At 31.1% G+C, this 18,388-nt stretch overlaps 1 protein-coding gene across 3 annotated transcripts in view; it reads left to right on the top strand.

Moving 5' to 3' along the window:
* The first annotated feature begins 1,445 nt into the window (after positions 1-1,445).
* LOC129914494 (sodium-coupled monocarboxylate transporter 1) overlaps positions 1,446-18,388 on the top strand; it is an 80,803-nt gene continuing 63,860 nt past the window's right edge. The window contains exons 1-2 of one of the 3 annotated variants that reach the window (XM_055993786.1): positions 1,446-1,829; positions 1,905-2,431. In XM_055993786.1, the coding sequence (XP_055849761.1) occupies positions 1,926-2,431 (506 nt within the window). In that variant the 5' untranslated portion in view covers positions 1,446-1,829; positions 1,905-1,925. The remainder of the gene's footprint in view (positions 1,830-1,904; positions 2,432-18,388) is intronic. The other 2 variants (XM_055993784.1, XM_055993783.1) reach the window with 2 other exon arrangements.

Below are 18,388 nucleotides of genomic sequence, written 5' to 3'. Positions count from 1 at the left end.
TAGAATTTTACATAGTTTTATCGAGTTACTATTGAGAAAATAAAGGTGGTTCTAATACTTAAATAATAATGTGAAGTTGGTTACCTATGTCAAATGAAATGACAAGTTGTTAATGTTAGTTGTTATAATTTTATAAAGTTGGCGGGTACATATAGGTATATAACACTTCTTTCAATTTGCCTCAAAAATGAATACACTATCCAGTGTATTATAGAGATCAGTGCATCAATCTTTAACATAGAAAGTTTCATATTTCATTGTAACAGCTCTTTTACCTCAGCTCTTTTTGAAGGTCAGTACTGAAAATTTAAATTGAACATAATATAGATTTTTTAAGTGAGACATTTTAGCATTTGAATTAAGTGTAAAAACACTACTTTTAATTAACATCTTTTTAGATAAACATCTGAACATACAATACCTACTACTGTGATCGTACCTTTAGTAAATATGAAACTACCTACCTTCTGAACACGTCCGTTGAAATTTTCCTTGAATGTTGAATATCCCAAAATATCCCACTGGAGATTTCTAGAAGCTGAAGACCAGAAATTCCCCAGTTATTCTAGAACTTGAAATTGATTCAAATAGATGGCGCAAATACGGACCGGACACAGTTTAATTTTGAAAGTGACAGATTACAGTACAAGGTGAAAATAAAGAGTTGGATATTCTTTGTAGTAAATAAAGTGATTTAAATACCTGTATAAACTTAGCCATGACAACTCCGAATGGATACCTCGATAGGGCTGATTATAATCAATATAAATAATTATTTCCCTATGCATCTCATGAAGTTGCAAAACTATTTGCATGAAGTTAGATTGTCTTGATTTTATTATTATTTATTCTTTGAGTAGAAATAATGTGTCCCTATTAAAAAATATGTATCCCCAAATCCCATTAGAAAAAAAGAATCCCCCGGGATACTATTGCATCCCTGTGGCAACTCTGATCCTAAGTCCATCATGTTCATTTTGCATAAAAGCAAGCAAACAGCAGCATTTAAAAAAATATTCTTAGGTTATGGCACATTATCTTAGGCTAGCTATAATTTCGATGCTGAATCTCATGAAACTAAAACCACCATACATAATTTGAAATTAAGAATCGTCATAGCTTTTTCCGAGGATGGTTTTATGAGAAAAAAATTCATGTTGGTTATCTACGGTTATTACATTAAGCATGTGGTTTTCAGGCAGTCTTTTTCTTTTAACAGAATTGTTCACCACATTTCAGATTTTGAACCAAGCCTACCCCGCCCCACCTCTCCCCACCCCTACAGGGCTACGGCCCTGCCAAGCAAACAAGATTAAATTCAAACACATGTCCAACTACGGCGGTAAATGGAATGAAGCGAGGCGTTGGCAGTTTATTGAATTATTTGTGGCACTTAGTTTATTCTGTGCAATCTGATGCATAGTCATATCATAATGTTTAAATTCTAACTTAGTTTGGTATTGTAGTTGGTGATAGCTACTTTATTACACAAGTAGAAATTTTAGTGATAAACAAAAAAAGCCCAACCAAGTTTGCGATCATATTTAAACAAAATTAGTTTTTGATAAACTGAATATTTAAACATTTTGTACAAAATGTATAAATTAAATTTTTTTTTGAAAAAGTAACAACAACTCCTTTACATCGAAATTGACTGATTTAAAAAAAAAGCTTGATTTCCCTTCATTTTTTTCAAAGACATTGATTAAAGATCGTTTGAAAAAAGTTTAACTTTAAATTGAACAGTTCGGTTAAAATTTATTTACGATTTTCAACTGTATTATTTTATTTATCAGCTGTAAAACTTAAAAAAAAAAAACAAAAACCTGGTAGGTACTTCAAGCCCTTTCTTGGTGAAGCAAATCCAATGAACATAAATATATTTTTTTAACTCGTCAATTAAGTGCTAAATAACTGACTCCCCTATGTCGCCAGCATCTCACGTAGATAGAACGACTGCGATGATTTCACTTGTTGCAACTGTGCAGTCCATTTCGTCGACTTCATTGTATTCTACAACAAAATCATCAACAATATATAAGTATAATAATCCTTCCATAACAAAGGCACCTTTATCATGGAATTCGGATACTCCTACAACAAAATCAAATATTGTGTTCAGTTCAAGTCAATTGGAGGCTACAAAAAACATGGATATATTAGAACCCACCTTCACTTCAACAGTTACAAGTGAGAAAGTTTTAAATGTGGGTGATTTGAGCTCATCTTTGCAACATTTCGGTTGGATGGATTATTCTGTTTTTGTAATGATGTTGGTAGTTTGTGCGGCTATTGGCTTTTATTTTGGTTTTATCGAAAAAAAGAGCAAGGGAAAATGTAAAGAACAGCGAAGAGGGTCGGAGGCTTTGGATTATCTGGTTGGCGGGAGGAAAATGAAGGTGTTTCCAGTTTCGTTATCACTTATTGCAAGGTAGGTAAGTTAGAATTAGAAATACATAAGTGTTATTTATATGTAAAGCAACACGGCAGTAGCATATATGTATCTTGGGCACAAAGCCAATACCACGAATCTGCAAAATTGTGGTTATGAGAAAAACGGCTTCAAATTTTTGGAAACTCATGCAAATTCCTCATGCAACGGACATTCATAGTTTAGACTGTTGGGCAATAGATTGAGAATTGGGGTCGGCGCAATGAATAGAGGGACCAATAACCAAGTTAAATGACGAATTAAAGTGAAAATGTCAAAAAATGCAGATTCGCGGTTTTGGCTTTGTGCCGACGATATTATATGTAGATGCTAGTAGTCCAGTGCATTTATAATTTGACTCTGCAGTTTGTACCACTTCTAAATTTTTAACGTATCAACACAAAAATTTGATTGGAAAAAAGTTGCAAACATGTTGCAAATCTTAGGAATGTCACTGCTTACTATTCCATTATAATTCATAGATTAGAGGGCATTCCAACTGACTTCCTTTAAACGTTATAAAACTTCCAAAAAGATTTAGTCACTTTAATTTTTGACTCAACGGCCCATTAGGGCTGCCAGATAAAATTGTATTAATGTCGGGACAACAAGTCTCAAAAGTCGGGACAAATCGGGACAATAAAAAAATACATGAAATTAAAAATTTTAAAAAATAAAAACTTTTAAATGTGGACTTCTCGCAAAAGTAAATATGAGTTGGTTAAAATTTCATTTTTTGAAAATCTTCGTTTGAAAAAAATAATAAAGTCTTCATCTATAAAATAAAATAACATTTATCGTAGATTTGTACTCCCTTTAAAACTGTTTATTGACAGATCTTTTACGGCCATATTATTCACTAGTTTAAAAATACATCTGGATGTAAAGAAATGTCAAATGTCAAAATAAATCCAAATCCATAATATTCACTACTTAAATCCAACTAAATTTTATTTTATTTTATTTTATTTTATTTTATTTTATTTTATTTTATTTTATTTTATTTTATTTTATTTTATTTTATTTTATTTTATTTTATTTTATTTTATTTTATTTTATTTTATTTTATTTTATTTTATTTTATTTTATTTTATTTTATTTTATTTTATTTTATTTTATTTTATTTTATTTTATTTTATTTTATTTTATTTTATTTTATTTTATTTTATTTTATTTTATTTTATTTTATTTTATTTTATTTTATTTTATTTTATTTTATTTTATTTTATTTTATTTTATTTTATTTTATTTTATTTTATTTTATTTTATTTTATTTTATTTTATTTTATTTTATTTTATTTTATTTTATTTTATTTTATTTTTATTATTTTATTTTATTTTATTTTATTTTATTTTATTTTATTTTATTTTATTTTATTTTATTTTATTTTATTTTATTTTATTTTATTTTATTTTATTTTATTTTATTTTATTTTATTTTATTTTATTTTATTTCAATTCGATTCAATTAATTTCATTTCATCTCATTTCATCTCATTTCATTTCATTTCATTTCATTTCATTTCATTTCATTTCATTTCATTTCATTTCATTTCATTTCATTTCATTTCATTTCATTTCATTTCATTTCATTTCATTTCATTTCATTTCATTTCATTTCATTTCATTTCATTTCATTTCATTTCATTTCATTTCATTTCATTTCATTTCATTTCATTTCATTTCATTTCATTTCATTTCATTTCATTTCATTTCATTTCATTTCATTTCATTTCATTTCATTTCATTTCATTTCATTTCATTTCATTTCATTTCATTTCATTTCATTTCATTTCATTTCATTTCATTTCATTTCATTTCATTTCATTTCATTTCATTTCATTTCATTTCATTTCATTTCATTTCATTTCATTTCATTTCATTTCATTTCATTTCATTTCATTTCATTTCATTTCATTTCATTTCATTTCATTTCATTTCATTTCATTTCATTTCATTTCATTTCATTTCATTTCATTTCATTTCATTTCATTTCATTTCATTTCATTTCATTTCATTTCATTTCATTTCATTTCATTTCATTTCATTTCATTTCATTTCATTTCATTTCATTTCATTTCATTTCATTTCATTTCATTTCATTTCATTTCATTTCATTTCATTTCATTTCATTTCATTTCATTTCATTTCATTTCATTTCATTTCATTTCATTTCATTTCATTTCATTTCATTTCATTTCATTTCATTTCATTTCATTTCATTTCATTTCATTTCATTTCATTTCATTTCATTTCATTTCATTTCATTTCATTTCATTTCATTTCATTTCATTTCATTTCATTTCATTTCATTTCATTTCATTTCATTTCATTTCATTTCATTTCATTTCATTTCATTTCATTTCATTTCATTTCATTTCATTTCATTTCATTTCATTTCATTTCATTTCATTTCATTTCATTTCATTTCATTTCATTTCATTTCATTTCATTTCATTTCATTTCATTTCATTTCATTTCATTTCATTTTATTTTATTTTATTTTATTTTATTGTGTTTTATTTTATTTTTTACTTTAAGCCTGCATTAAAAATATTTTTTCTTAAAAGTTTTTTGTTGATCTGAAATGGAGAAATTTTAGAAAACCTAAGCTTCTGGCATTTACAGATTTCAATTTTCTGAACTCTTATGGTGCTTAATTATTTCAACACATAATAAAATGCATTGAAAACACTTTACGTAATAAATGCCAGGACTAAAATTCCTAAAAAAAAAAATAAAAAAAAGTAAGAATTCTCTTATGTGAGTATAAACAGACAAAAAAAAGTGAGTGTACACATGTACACGCGACTGAAGTTATACTTCTCACTCATTATATTATTATGTTGATCTTAGGAAATTTTTTTTAATGCTATCTCCGTACCTTAACCCAAGACTATCTGACTTCCCTGAATATAGTTATGCAATAAAAAATCTTTATAATTGGAAATTAAGAATCTTCATACCAATTTCCGAGGCTAAATTTTTGAGAAAAAAAAATTAAATTTTATCTACGATTGATGGCCTTTATATCAATACAAGTTTAGTTTTAGTCTTTTCCAACTTGCCACATGCAACTTGATACATGCTACTTTCCACACGCAACTTGCCACATACAACCACATTTGCATACTGAATGCCACATGCCTCGTTCTACTTGCCACATGCACTTGCGCCATGATTCATGCCACATGGTACTTGCCACATGCCACATGCAACTTGCGACATGAAACTTGCCACGTGTTGTGTCTTTTTTTTGGGGCGTACTGCATTTTTAAATACTAAAGTACTATCAACTCTAAAGGTGAAACGACAGCCCTGCTGCCCAATCGTCTTGGAGATAGCGATCGCGTCATAATCCCTTTGAAATTCTTGTCAAAAAACAAATTTTTATACCGACCACTGATTAAGAAACAGAATGTCCGGACAAAACCGGGACATTTTGTAAATCGTGACAGATATCGGGTCACTATTATGTTTATAGTTAGAATTATATTATAATATGTCATAAATATGCCAAAGCCAAATAGTTAGGTAAAAGTAACTATTTTGTAAAGTTACAGAAAACAATACAACGGCGTATACAAAGGGGGGGGGGTCACGGGGTCATGAAAAGGATAAAGAAGGATATCATTTCTCAAATCTGTTTAGTTTTTTGCAATGTTCCAGTTCAATACATTCAATAGTCAGATGAACCTCAGTTAGAGCTTATTCCTAGGAATAAAAGTTTTTTTACTTGCTATATAGGTACTATATATCAAGTTATGCATTCGTACAAAAAAAAAAAAGAGTGTGTGTACACATGTACACGCGACTGAAGTTATACTTCTCATTCAGTATATGTAAATGAATTTCATTTGATATTTTTAATTTCTATTATTAAATTAATTGATCCACACATCGTTTTTTTACATTTTTATCAAGTGAACAATAAATTAATTCTTTCATCCTCCTTGCGTCCATGTAGTTTTCAATTTATTCTGTGAAATTTACACATGTTGTGCGGTTCAGAACGTACGGTATACGATTAACGAAACTAAATGAATTGAGCATAAAATGTGCGATATGGTTATTTTATGAGAATTGTGTGTGCTTCAGCACTAGTAGTAGCAATATGGAACTTGCAGAGTTGCTACAAAGCTCAAAAGTGAGCTGAGGTCAGCTCACAGCTCAGCTCAAATTTTGAGCTAGCTGACTTTTGAGCTATGTACCATAGCTCAGCTCATTTGAGCTGAGCTGAAAGTCAGCTGAGCTGATGGTTGAGCTGAGCTGTTGGGTGAGCTAAAGTAAAGTGAGCTGAGCTGAGCTGTGATGGGTGAGAGGATACATTGATTTTTATTTGGAAAGTATAATGAAATATGAAGATATTTTAAACTTTTATAAAACACCATAGCTCAAGATGTTTGGTTCTAGTTATTAATGGAATTATTTTAACACATGGATATTTTTATAAATAAAACAGATAATTTTTCGTGATCTTTCTCTTGGTTTTTTTAACCCTAGAAAGATAATCATAATATACGTCTCAGAGACGTATGATTCTAAAAAAGATTTTTGGTCTTATGTTAACACTTTTTGTCATATTTATTTAACTCATTACTTAGATTATTTTAAAGAGGTGATATAATAAATCAAATCAATTTAACAAAAACCCAGAAATTTGAATTGAATTAGATAAAACAGTTCTTTACACGCCATACGTCTTACAGACGTAGATTATCTTTCTAGGGTTAATAGTAAATATATTTTTATTTTTTTTAGTAAAATATTTCTTTTTTAATCATAAAAAAATCAGGTACAATCCGGTTTTACGACTTTTTTCAAAATTCCGAGAAAATCGCGTTTGAAAGTTGGGGTAAATTTTTTTTTCGAAAAATCCTCGAATCTTTGAACGCTCCTGGAAGCTAAACCGCTTGAGAGCAATTTTTGGGAGTGGTGCCAAATGATAGCTTGTGTCATGGGCCTACGCTTTGCACATTATCAGATTTTTAAAAAATCGCCTTCCATGTTAAACCGCCACATCATGCCTTTTTTTTCAGAATCGGGCTTAACTTTTTTTTTTACCTTTAAGTTCTCCTGGTTTGAGAACGCGTGTACCTACAGGGATGGAAGTTGTACCCAAATGTAGGTTAGATTCCCCGCTACCTTTTGGCATCAAAAAATTTTTTTTCATTTTTTTCAAAATTCCGAGATATAGGCGTTGCAAGGCTTTGATCTAGAGACGGGGAGTGGTGCCATATGAAAGCTATATTCTCAGCTACCCGAAAGTGGTATAATCCGGTTTTTCGATTTTTTTCAAAATTCCGAGAAAATCGTGTTTGAAAGTTGGGGTAAATTTTTTTTTTCGAAAAATCCCCGAATCTTTGAACGCTCCTGGAAGCTAAGCCGCTTGAGAGCAATTTTTGGGAGTGGTGCCAAATGATAGCTTGTGTCATGGGCCTACGCTTTGCACATTATCAGATTTTTAAAAAATCGCCTTCCATGTTAAACCGCCACATCATGCCTTTTTTTTTCAGAATCGGGCTTAACTTTTTTTTTACCTTTAAGTTCTCCTGGTTTGAGAACGCGTGTACCTACAGGGATGGAAGTTGTACCCAAATGTAGGTTAGATTCCCCGCTACCTTTTGGCATCAAAAAATTTTTTTTCATTTTTTTCAAAATTCCGAGATATAGGCGTTGCAAGGCTTTGATCTAGAGACGGGGAGTGGTGCCATATGAAAGCTTATATTCTCAGCTACCCGAAAGTGGTATAATCCGGTTTTTCGATTTTTTTCAAAATTCCGAGAAAATCGTGTTTGAAAGTTGGGGTAAATTTTTTTTTTCGAAAAATCCCCGAATCTTTGAACGCTCCTGGAAGCTAAGCCGCTTGAGAGCAATTTTTGGGAGTGGTGCCAAATGATAGCTTGTGTCATGGGCCTACGCTTTGCACATTATCAGATTTTTAAAAAATCGCCTTCCATGTTAAACCGCCACATCATGCCTTTTTTTTCAGAATCGGGCTTAACTTTTTTTTTTACCTTTAAGTTCTCCTGGTTTGAGAACGCGTGTACCTACAGGGATGGAAGTTGTACCCAAATGTAGGTTAGATTCCCCGCTACCTTTTGGCATCAAAAAATTTTTTTTCATTTTTTTCAAAATTCCGAGATATAGGCGTTGCAAGGCTTTGATCTAGAGACGGGGAGTGGTGCCATATGAAAGCTATATTCTCAGCTACCCGAAAGTGGTATAATCCGGTTTTTCGATTTTTTTCAAAATTCCGAGAAAATCGTGTTTGAAAGTTGGGGTAAATTTTTTTTTTCGAAAAATCCCCGAATCTTTGAACGCTCCTGGAAGCTAAGCCGCTTGAGAGCAATTTTTGGGAGTGGTGCCAAATGATAGCTTGTGTCATGGGCCTACGCTTTGCACATTATCAGATTTTTAAAAAATCGCCTTCCATGTTAAACCGCCACATCATGCCTTTTTTTTTCAGAATCGGGCTTAACTTTTTTTTTACCTTTAAGTTCTCCTGGTTTGAGAACGCGTGTACCTACAGGGATGGAAGTTGTACCCAAATGTAGGTTAGATTCCCCGCTACCTTTTGGCATCAAAAAATTTTTTTTCATTTTTTTCAAAATTCCGAGATATAGGCGTTGCAAGGCTTTGATCTAGAGACGGGGAGTGGTGCCATATGAAAGCTTATATTCTCAGCTACCCGAAAGTGGTATAATCCGGTTTTTCGATTTTTTTCAAAATTCCGAGAAAATCGTGTTTGAAAGTTGGGGTAAATTTTTTTTTTCGAAAAATCCCCGAATCTTTGAACGCTCCTGGAAGCTAAGCCGCTTGAGAGCAATTTTTGGGAGTGGTGCCAAATGATAGCTTGTGTCATGGGCCTACGCTTTGCACATTATCAGATTTTTAAAAAATCGCCTTCCATGTTAAACCGCCACATCATGCCTTTTTTTTTTCAGAATCGGGCTTAACTTTTTTTTTACCTTTAAGTTCTCCTGGTTTGAGAACGCGTGTACCTACAGGGATGGAAGTTGTACCCAAATGTAGGTTAGATTCCCCGCTACCTTTTGGCATCAAAAAATTTTTTTTCATTTTTTTCAAAATTCCGAGATATAGGCGTTGCAAGGCTTTGATCTAGAGACGGGGAGTGGTGCCATATGAAAGCTTATATTCTCAGCTACCCGAAAGTGGTATAATCCGGTTTTTCGATTTTTTTCAAAATTCCGAGAAAATCGTGTTTGAAAGTTGGGGTAAATTTTTTTTTTCGAAAAATCCCCGAATCTTTGAACGCTCCTGGAAGCTAAGCCGCTTGAGAGCAATTTTTGGGAGTGGTGCCAAATGATAGCTTGTGTCATGGGCCTACGCTTTGCACATTATCAGATTTTTAAAAAATCGCCTTCCATGTTAAACCGCCACATCATGCCTTTTTTTCAGAATCGGGCTTAACTTTTTTTTTACCTTTAAGTTCTCCTGGTTTGAGAACGCGTGTACCTACAGGGATGGAAGTTGTACCCAAATGTAGGTTAGAGTCCCCGCTACCTTTTGGCATCAAAAAAATTTTTTTCATTTTTTTCAAAATTCCGAGATATAGGCGTTGGAAGTTGGGGCGCTCACTTTCAGCTCAGCTGAAATGAGCTAAGCTATGGTACCTAGCTCAAATTTGAGCTGAGCTGTGAGCTGAGCTGAAATGTTAGCTTTTTGCAACCCTGGCAACTTGCCACATGTAACTTGCCACATGCAACTTGCCACACGCAATTTGCCACATGCAACTTGCCACACGCAACTTGCCACATACAACTTGCCACATGCAACTTGCCACATGCAACTTGCCACATACAACTTGCCACATGCAACTTGCCACATGCAACTTGCCACATGCAACTTGCCACATGCAACTTGCCACATGAAACATGTAACTTGCTACGTGTTGTGTGTTTTATGTTTGCCGTACTGTGGCGTACTGCATTTTTAAATACTAAAGTACTGCGTACTCTAAAGGTGAAACGACAGCCCTGCTACCCAGGGTGATCGCGTCATAATCCCTTTGACATTCTTGTCAAAAAGTAAATTTTCATACCCACCCTCCCATAAGAAGTATAACTTCAAAAAGTTGTGATAACATTTTTCCATGACATTACGATGGTAGACAATGCCAAAAAAGTGGGTCCCGGAAGTCCGTCTGTCTGTCTGTCAGTCTGTCAGTCTGTCTGTCTGTAAACGAAGCTACAGCCTAAACGGATGGGCCGATTGATGTAAAACTTGGTATGTAGCGTTATTTGGCGACTCTCCAGAGGGGTTTTTGGAATTAATTTTTTTGGACCAAAAATAACGGTACTTGTCATATACCGATTTTAGTAGAATTGAAATATCTTGACAACGGCTCCAACGATTTTGTTTAAAAAATTCAAATGTTAGTTTTAAGCTAAGGTCTATCGTTTTATTTAAAAATTTTTTTTTGAAAATCATTATTAACGGTACCTGCCATAGAACCGTTTGTCTCAAATCCGATTATCTCCGAAACTGCATATTCGATTTCAACGAAACTTTTTGTGAAGAAGCATTTATACAATTTAAATATAAACCAAAAATAAAATTTTCAAAAAAATAATTTTTGGATTTTTAAAAAAATTTTGAAAATTTTTTTTTGAAAAATCAAATTTTCGAAAACGGGACATTGAATTTTTTTGAAATTTTGTTTTTAGATGTTGATTAGTGATTTCTACAAAATGGCATACCAATTTTATTTTAAAACTTTTTTTCCAAAAAAATATTTATAAAAAATTAGTTTTTTTAAAAAACGGCTCTAACGATTTTGAAAATTTTTTTTCTAAAAATGCATGTTAATATATCAATCAAAACTGCATACTTGTTTTGGCAGGCAATTCAATTTCAGATTTTATTTTATTTTTTTTTTAACGAATTTTATTTTTTTTCCAAATTTCTATATAAAAAGTCTTAAAAATTTAAGCAACTTTAACTCTAAGAGCAAGTTCGTGCGACCCAGTCGTGCATTTTATTTATATTGGCATTTATTCTTCTGATAGTCTAACTGACGATTGAAAAAGCGGGGCTTAATCTAATAAATAATACTGAATGCATATATTGTAAACCGCTGATAAATACCTGAAAACTGACGAATTCCAAAATATCGCCAAACATATTTTTTTGTCCTTACTATTTTGATAAAGGTATTTAAAATTCCCATACAATTTTAAAACAAGATTTAAAAAAATTATATTTTCAAATGCAATTTTTTTACAAAACTTTGCGATTCGTTTGCCTGAGGTTAGGAAGACTTTTAATTTAAAAATTACCACTGGTTTTAAGTAAAAAAGATTTTTATTTTAACTTTCTGGGCTAGCGGTAAACAATGAACAGTTGTTTTAAGGCAAATTATTCAAACGAAGTACTCGTACAGTAAAATTTATTTTTAGGAGAGGATAGCCTTAATTGGTCAAAACTAAAGCCTAGTACGATGCTGATGCGAAACGAAAAATCCCATACAAAAATGAAACAACGAAATGGTAAACCAAAAATTTCGTTCAACTTTTCGTTCTGCAGTACGCTGTTCGGCACAACAAAATTGAAAAGTCTCCACTTCCACACAAACATTTGTCATTTTGTTATTGCATGTCTTTTTGCGATGCGTGTTTGCTTATTTTTATTTATGTTTTGCAATTTTTGAGTATTTTTCCGTCCAGATTTCGCAAGCATTTCGTTGTCCTCGTGGAGACCGACGAAAAATTTCGTTTGACATCAGCAGCGTTCTAGGCTTTAAGGCTTAACGCTAAACTTAAACGAATCTCATACCGTTTTTGTTTGGTTATTTTTAGAACTATATTCGAAACTTTTCAATTCGAAATGCAAAACGCACACATTTTAATGTTTGATAACACTGGTCAACAAAATTAACTTTTTTTTTGCCACAAACACCAAAAAATACTTTTCTGAATCCGAATCTGAAGTCAAAAAACTTTAATGGCCTCTGTTTTTGAAATATTACCGTTATGAAATGCTAAAAAAACGTCATTTTGGCTGTTTTCGAGATTCTGTTTTTATGTGGGGTAGTTCATTATAAACAAATTTGTAGCGGTTATTATAAGAACAGATATTCTTCTTTCAAAAACTGTTTAAATTTTCCCGATATCTCTTTTATTGCTCGAGATATCTTAAGTTTCATTTAATAAGCCAAAGAGAAACTAAACTTAATGTAAAGTTTAAGTCACTGGTCACAGAATTTTTGCCACAAGAACCAATATATACTTTTCTGAAGGTTTTCGAGTTGCTGAACTCAAATCCCCTGTTGGAAAAATTCTATTAGCCTCCGTTCTTGAAATATAACCGTTATAAAAAAAAAACTGTTTTTGCATTTTATAACGGTAATATTTCAAGAACGAAGGCTAATAAAATTTTTCTGACTGTGGATTCGAGTTCAGCAACCCAGAAAAGTATATTTTGATTCTTGTGGCAAAAAAAGTTTAATTTGGTTGGCCAGTGTTGTTTCTGATTCAAAGACCGCCACTTAAATTTTAAATATCTCGGGCAATAAAAGAGATATCGGAAAGATTTAAACATTTTTTGAAAGAATAAAATTAGCTCTTATAGGCACCGTTACAAATTTATTCATAATGAATTACTCCACATAAAAACATAACCTCGAAAACAGCCAAAATTACGTTTTTTGACATTTTCTAACGGTAATATTTCAAAAACGAAGGCCAATTAAATTTTTCTGACTTCAGATTCGGATTCAGCACGATAAAAACTACTAGAAAAGTATATTTTGGTTTTTGTGGCAAAAACCTTGTTGACCAGTGTAATTCAAAGAGCACATTTTCAAGTTTATGCATCAAAACTTTTCGAAAAAAAAAATTTGGCATTAATTTCCCCTCCCGTAAGCGAAGCGGAGGGATGTATATCACCCCCCCCCCCCCTCCTCCCCCTGTAAAAAAAAAATGCATTGTATATAGCCCCATATCTCATCCCTCCAAATAACTATTTTTAACTACATATTTAAAATAGTTATCCCGATTAAAAAAATAGTTAAAATGACTATTTTTTTCTCTGTGTGTGCACATCACAAAACTAGAACAAATCATGACCTTGAGCTTATCTTACACATGATGTTTATTCTTTGAGAAATGTCAGCTGGAGCTTAACTTTTAGGAGAGAAAAAATTAGATTGAAATAAGCAAATCAGGAAAACCAGTATCGTTTGGCAGACCATACACAATAGGGTGGTCGTTATTTTTAAAAGTTGAGCAATTTTTTTGAGCACCCTATTATTTTGTTCCTTTACATCTTAAAACATTATCCTTTTTTTTTTACGTCCGTGTTAACACGTGTCGTTCTGACCTTAAAGTTAACGCTCTTGCGAGACAGTGGCGTAGATAGGGGGGGGATCAGGGGGATAAATCCCCCCCCATTGGGATCGATAATTGTGCAGTATAAACAGTCATGAATAAATAAGTTGAAGAAGTGCACTTTGAAAAAAAAACGCTATGGATTTCGAGTTCTTGATTAGCTTAAAGGTTATTAATATGGTTTACCAACTTTCGTTGCCATTAGGTCGGTGTTTCAAAGAGTGAATTTAGACTTGGTTCAAGCAATGGAGCTCGCTAAAGATTTAAGGGATCAACTAAAAATTAAACGGGCAGAAGACGACTCATTTTCGAAAGATTTTTGTATATGGGAAAAATTAACTGAAATCCTTGACATAGGCGTTAAACATAAGAGAATAGTGAAGCGACAAAAGAATCGTTCGAACCCTTCGGTTCAAAGAACAGTAAAGAATATTTTCGTGTTACTGTTTTCAATCTTTTTCTCGATTTCTATGTAATGGGCCTTGGAGAAAAATGTACAAACCATGAAAACACACTAGAAGGGTTTCCGGTTCTTTCTAAGGATTCTTCGTCTGAAATAGACAAAGCAGCTAAAAAATTTAATGAAACTGTTGAGTTTTACCAAAAACTAGACCACATAAAATAGAACAAAAACAATAAGACTTCCTTATAGTTTTCATCCAAGAAGGAAATATTATTTAAACAATCGGGATTTCCTAATTGTTTTACCGACTTCCAAAATGGAGGAGTTATTCAATTCGTCTGTACTTTTTTTGTTGTGTTTGTCACCTCATAACTTTGGACCGAGTGAACCAATTTTGATAATTCTTTTTGTAGGTATTGAAAAGCTGGTGCCTGTTCAGTACTATTAGAAAAACCATAAAACCCAGTTTAGATCCATGGAAGTCGGTTTTGTTTTTTTAATAAAAAAATACCATCATGTACGGGATCACCTATTCCAACTTACTATAGAAATATTGGTCACAATTTTTGTTCTAGTGCCAAGTTGGAAAAAATATGAAATTTTTACAAAAAATTTTGAAAGATTTTGTACATGAAAATAATAATTTATCTCTATGGAAAAACCTTATTAATTGTTGATATTAATAAGGTTTCTTCATAAAACAGTTCAATAAGGAAATCTGTTGGTATTTAGGTGGTCCTGGTCATATTTTTCTCTGTGTGAAGAATTAAAAACTCAGAAAAGATATTTGATCAGAAGGAAAAATACTTCCTCTATGAACTCATTGAAAGCCCTCGAAAGCTGCGCCGAAAAAAGTTGTCCTGGTATTTATATTTTATTAAAGATATTAGCTACACTGCTGGTTTCTACGTCAACTACCGAAAGAACTTTCTCCAATTTAAAGAGAATAAAAACAATACAAAGAAGCATTATTAATACTTAAAAAAAAATTTGCGAACTAGATCTATCCCCCCCCTTAGCAAAAAGCTATCTACGCCACTGTTGCGAGAGTACTTTCACAGTATGAAATTTTCTATGAATTATATGAACTGTAATAAATGTAAAGTAAGTGACAGAGATGCCGTTCACCTCTTGACAGCCTGTATTGAAACCACTTCGTTAGATCCTTCAAGATTAGTAATTAACCGCTTCTCTATACGATTATAGATTCTACCGTCAATATAGTCGTGAGCAATCAGCTTTAGTAAGTAGAACTAAATTTTTTGAATTAAATTTATGTTTTGCCTTTCTACACTGGGACTCGAAACTTCTTCCCGATACAACTGGCTAAGCTAAAGTAGACAGACTTCCAATTATAGCGACTGCTCTAATGATTGAAAAGCTATTTGGAATTTCAGAACTTTCAGCTGGAACTGGGATTGAAGTATTGTCTGCAGTGTACGATATATTGGAAGATTAGTCTTTGATTGACAAAGTAAAAGCTTTTGTTTTCGACACAACTGCATCTAACACTTGGAGTTTAGACGGAGCTTGTGTTCTTTAGAAAAAAAAATTTGGCCGAGACATACTCTACCTAGCTTTAAGACATCACGTTTTCGAAATTGTTCTTCAAGTGGTATTCAACGCATCTAAATTTGACCTTATATTGCTTTGTTTAAAAGATTTAAAACATAGCGGAAAATAATTGATAAGAGGCAATTTTCTTACAATAAATGTGGCCAACAATTACTTAAAATTTATATTTTACTACACAAATAATTGAAAAAAGACAAATTAAATTTTTTTTATTATTGTTTTTTTTTTTCAAAAATCTTGTGCTTTGCTCCCATATAAATTTTTTCTTCAAATAATTTTTATATTGTCATTATTCTGGTACTAAATAACGTTTGAGCAGAATTAATAGCAATATAAGCTTTATTTTTGCTTTATTTTATGCTTAAAATTAATGAAAGAACTTCGGAAATGAAATTAGTTCGAAGTCGTTCCGATAAATCGAAAAACTGATGATTCCTATCGATTTCTCAGGTCTGAAATAAGGGGAAACAGTCAATGGTGCAGACGCCTTAAATATTTTTTGAAAAAAACTTCCACGGTGTTATTTTTATTCAACATTTTCGGACATTTCGGACCCAGGATGTGTCTTGAAAGTTTCGAAACTCGTTACGAAGGCTAATTTAATGTAATTTATTTATTAAATTATAATCCAAAAATTCATTTATTTTAAATAATATTTGTTTTTCTAACACTATTTACGAAAATATCAATTCAAGAATAAAAAATTAGACATTGCTTGCATTATTATTTACTAAGCCTTATAATAGAAGAGAACTCTTAAAACTTCAAACTCAAAGCGACACGTGTTAATATTGTCCGATGTTCTTGAAATTTTTTTGTACACGGAACAATCGGGTGCTCAGTAAAAAAAAATAATTTTTTTCTCCCATACAAATAAGGACCACCCTAATACACACAGTTATTATTTTTAACTATTTTTTAATTTTTTTCATAGTTAAAATCGGGATAACCATTTTAAATAGTTTAAAATAGTTATTTGTGACTATTTTAATAGTAAATCGAAGTATTTTCCAAATATAAAAAAAACGCTTTAAATGAAAAAATAGATATTAAATATTTTTTTTTTATGTCCTAAAAGTAATGGTGATAGACCAACATAAGGGCTCACGGAAATTGGCAGCTTGCATTCACTCCCTGTTCCACAATTTTCGTTTCACTGAAATATAAGTTAATAAATTTGAACAGTTAATAAATATTTAATTATTTAATTTCTTACTTTTATTTGGATCAACACTATGAAAAAAAAATTAATGATTTGACACTGGTTTTCCTTGAAAATAGAGATTTTTGTTTAAAAAGAATTAAACGCACAACTTGTAATCGCACTGACACGCTTCGACATCTTGTCATCTGTAGGTAACAATTCGATATCTTGTTTTCTTTAACTATACAAAATAGTTACTTTTAACTATTTTGCTTTGGAATGTTATTTCTAACTATAATTTATCCTATTTTCGTGACCTTTTTTGAATCAAAATTATGATCCTAAGTGGGCTGTAGGTCTGTCTTCGTATTTTAATATTTTGTCGACGTTTCGGGCGTGATTACACCCTTCTTCAGGACTAATATTATAAAATTATAAATTTTAAGATATTTCTTAAAATTTGTTTTGGTTAATTTTCTGTTATCTCTTTTTTATTTCTTATATTTTTGCATAATTTCAAAATTCAAAAATTGAAGCCTTGAAAAAGACGTTTCAATTATTCGAATTTTGAAATAATCACATGCAAATAATCACATGCACATGAAATAGTCACATGCAAAAAGAAAATAGTTAAGAATAACTATTAAAATAGTTAAAATTAAAAATATGCCGTAGTAGTAATTACGTAACTATTAAAATAGTCAATTTTAACTACTATGTTTATAGTTAGAAATTATGATCCTAAGTGGACTGTAAGTCTGTCTTCGTATTTTAATATTTTGTCGACGTTTCGGGCGTGATTACACCCTTCTTCAGGACTAATATTATAAAATTATAAATTTTAAGATGTTTCTTAAAATTTGTTTTGGTTAATTTTCTGTTATCTCTTTTTTATATCTTATATTTTTGCAATATTTCAAAATTCAAAAATTGAAGCCTTGAAAAAGACGTTTCAATTAATCGAATTTCAAAATTCGATTTCATTGAATTCTATAAAGTGACTATGCAAATAGTTAAAAAATAACTATTTTTTTCCCTGAGTGTTGAGTTTAGCTTTACTTGAACTGAATTTATTTTTACAATTTTATTTAAGAAACTTGGAGTAAATTTTTTCCCATAAAACCATCCCCAAAAGTTGCTATCAAAAAAAAAAGATTTTTTTTATGCAAAACTATTTTCAGGGAAGTCGCATTGGCTTGGTTTTAGTTCAAAGAGATTCAGCATCGAATGTGCCATAACCTTAGATTATTTTTCAAATGCCGCTGTTTGATATGTTGGAACATTGCTCCTGAATCACCCTGTATAAATCCTTAAATTAAAATCTACGTCAAAACAATTATTTTAAGGAGCCTTTCGGCCTCTGATATGAGCCTTATATATAAAGATAGAACAGAAATTTTTGAAATCAGTTTTAGACCATGTCAAAGTAAACAGGTCTATCATTTCTTACTGCCCAGTCAAATTAGACTTTTGGTTGCAAATAA

Source organism: Episyrphus balteatus, chromosome 3, assembly GCF_945859705.1.
Source record: "Episyrphus balteatus chromosome 3, idEpiBalt1.1, whole genome shotgun sequence".
Taxonomy (NCBI): Eukaryota; Metazoa; Arthropoda; class Insecta; order Diptera; family Syrphidae; genus Episyrphus; species Episyrphus balteatus.
The sequence above is the reverse complement of the archived record's forward strand: the minus strand, read 5'-3'. Positions and strand labels throughout refer to the sequence as shown.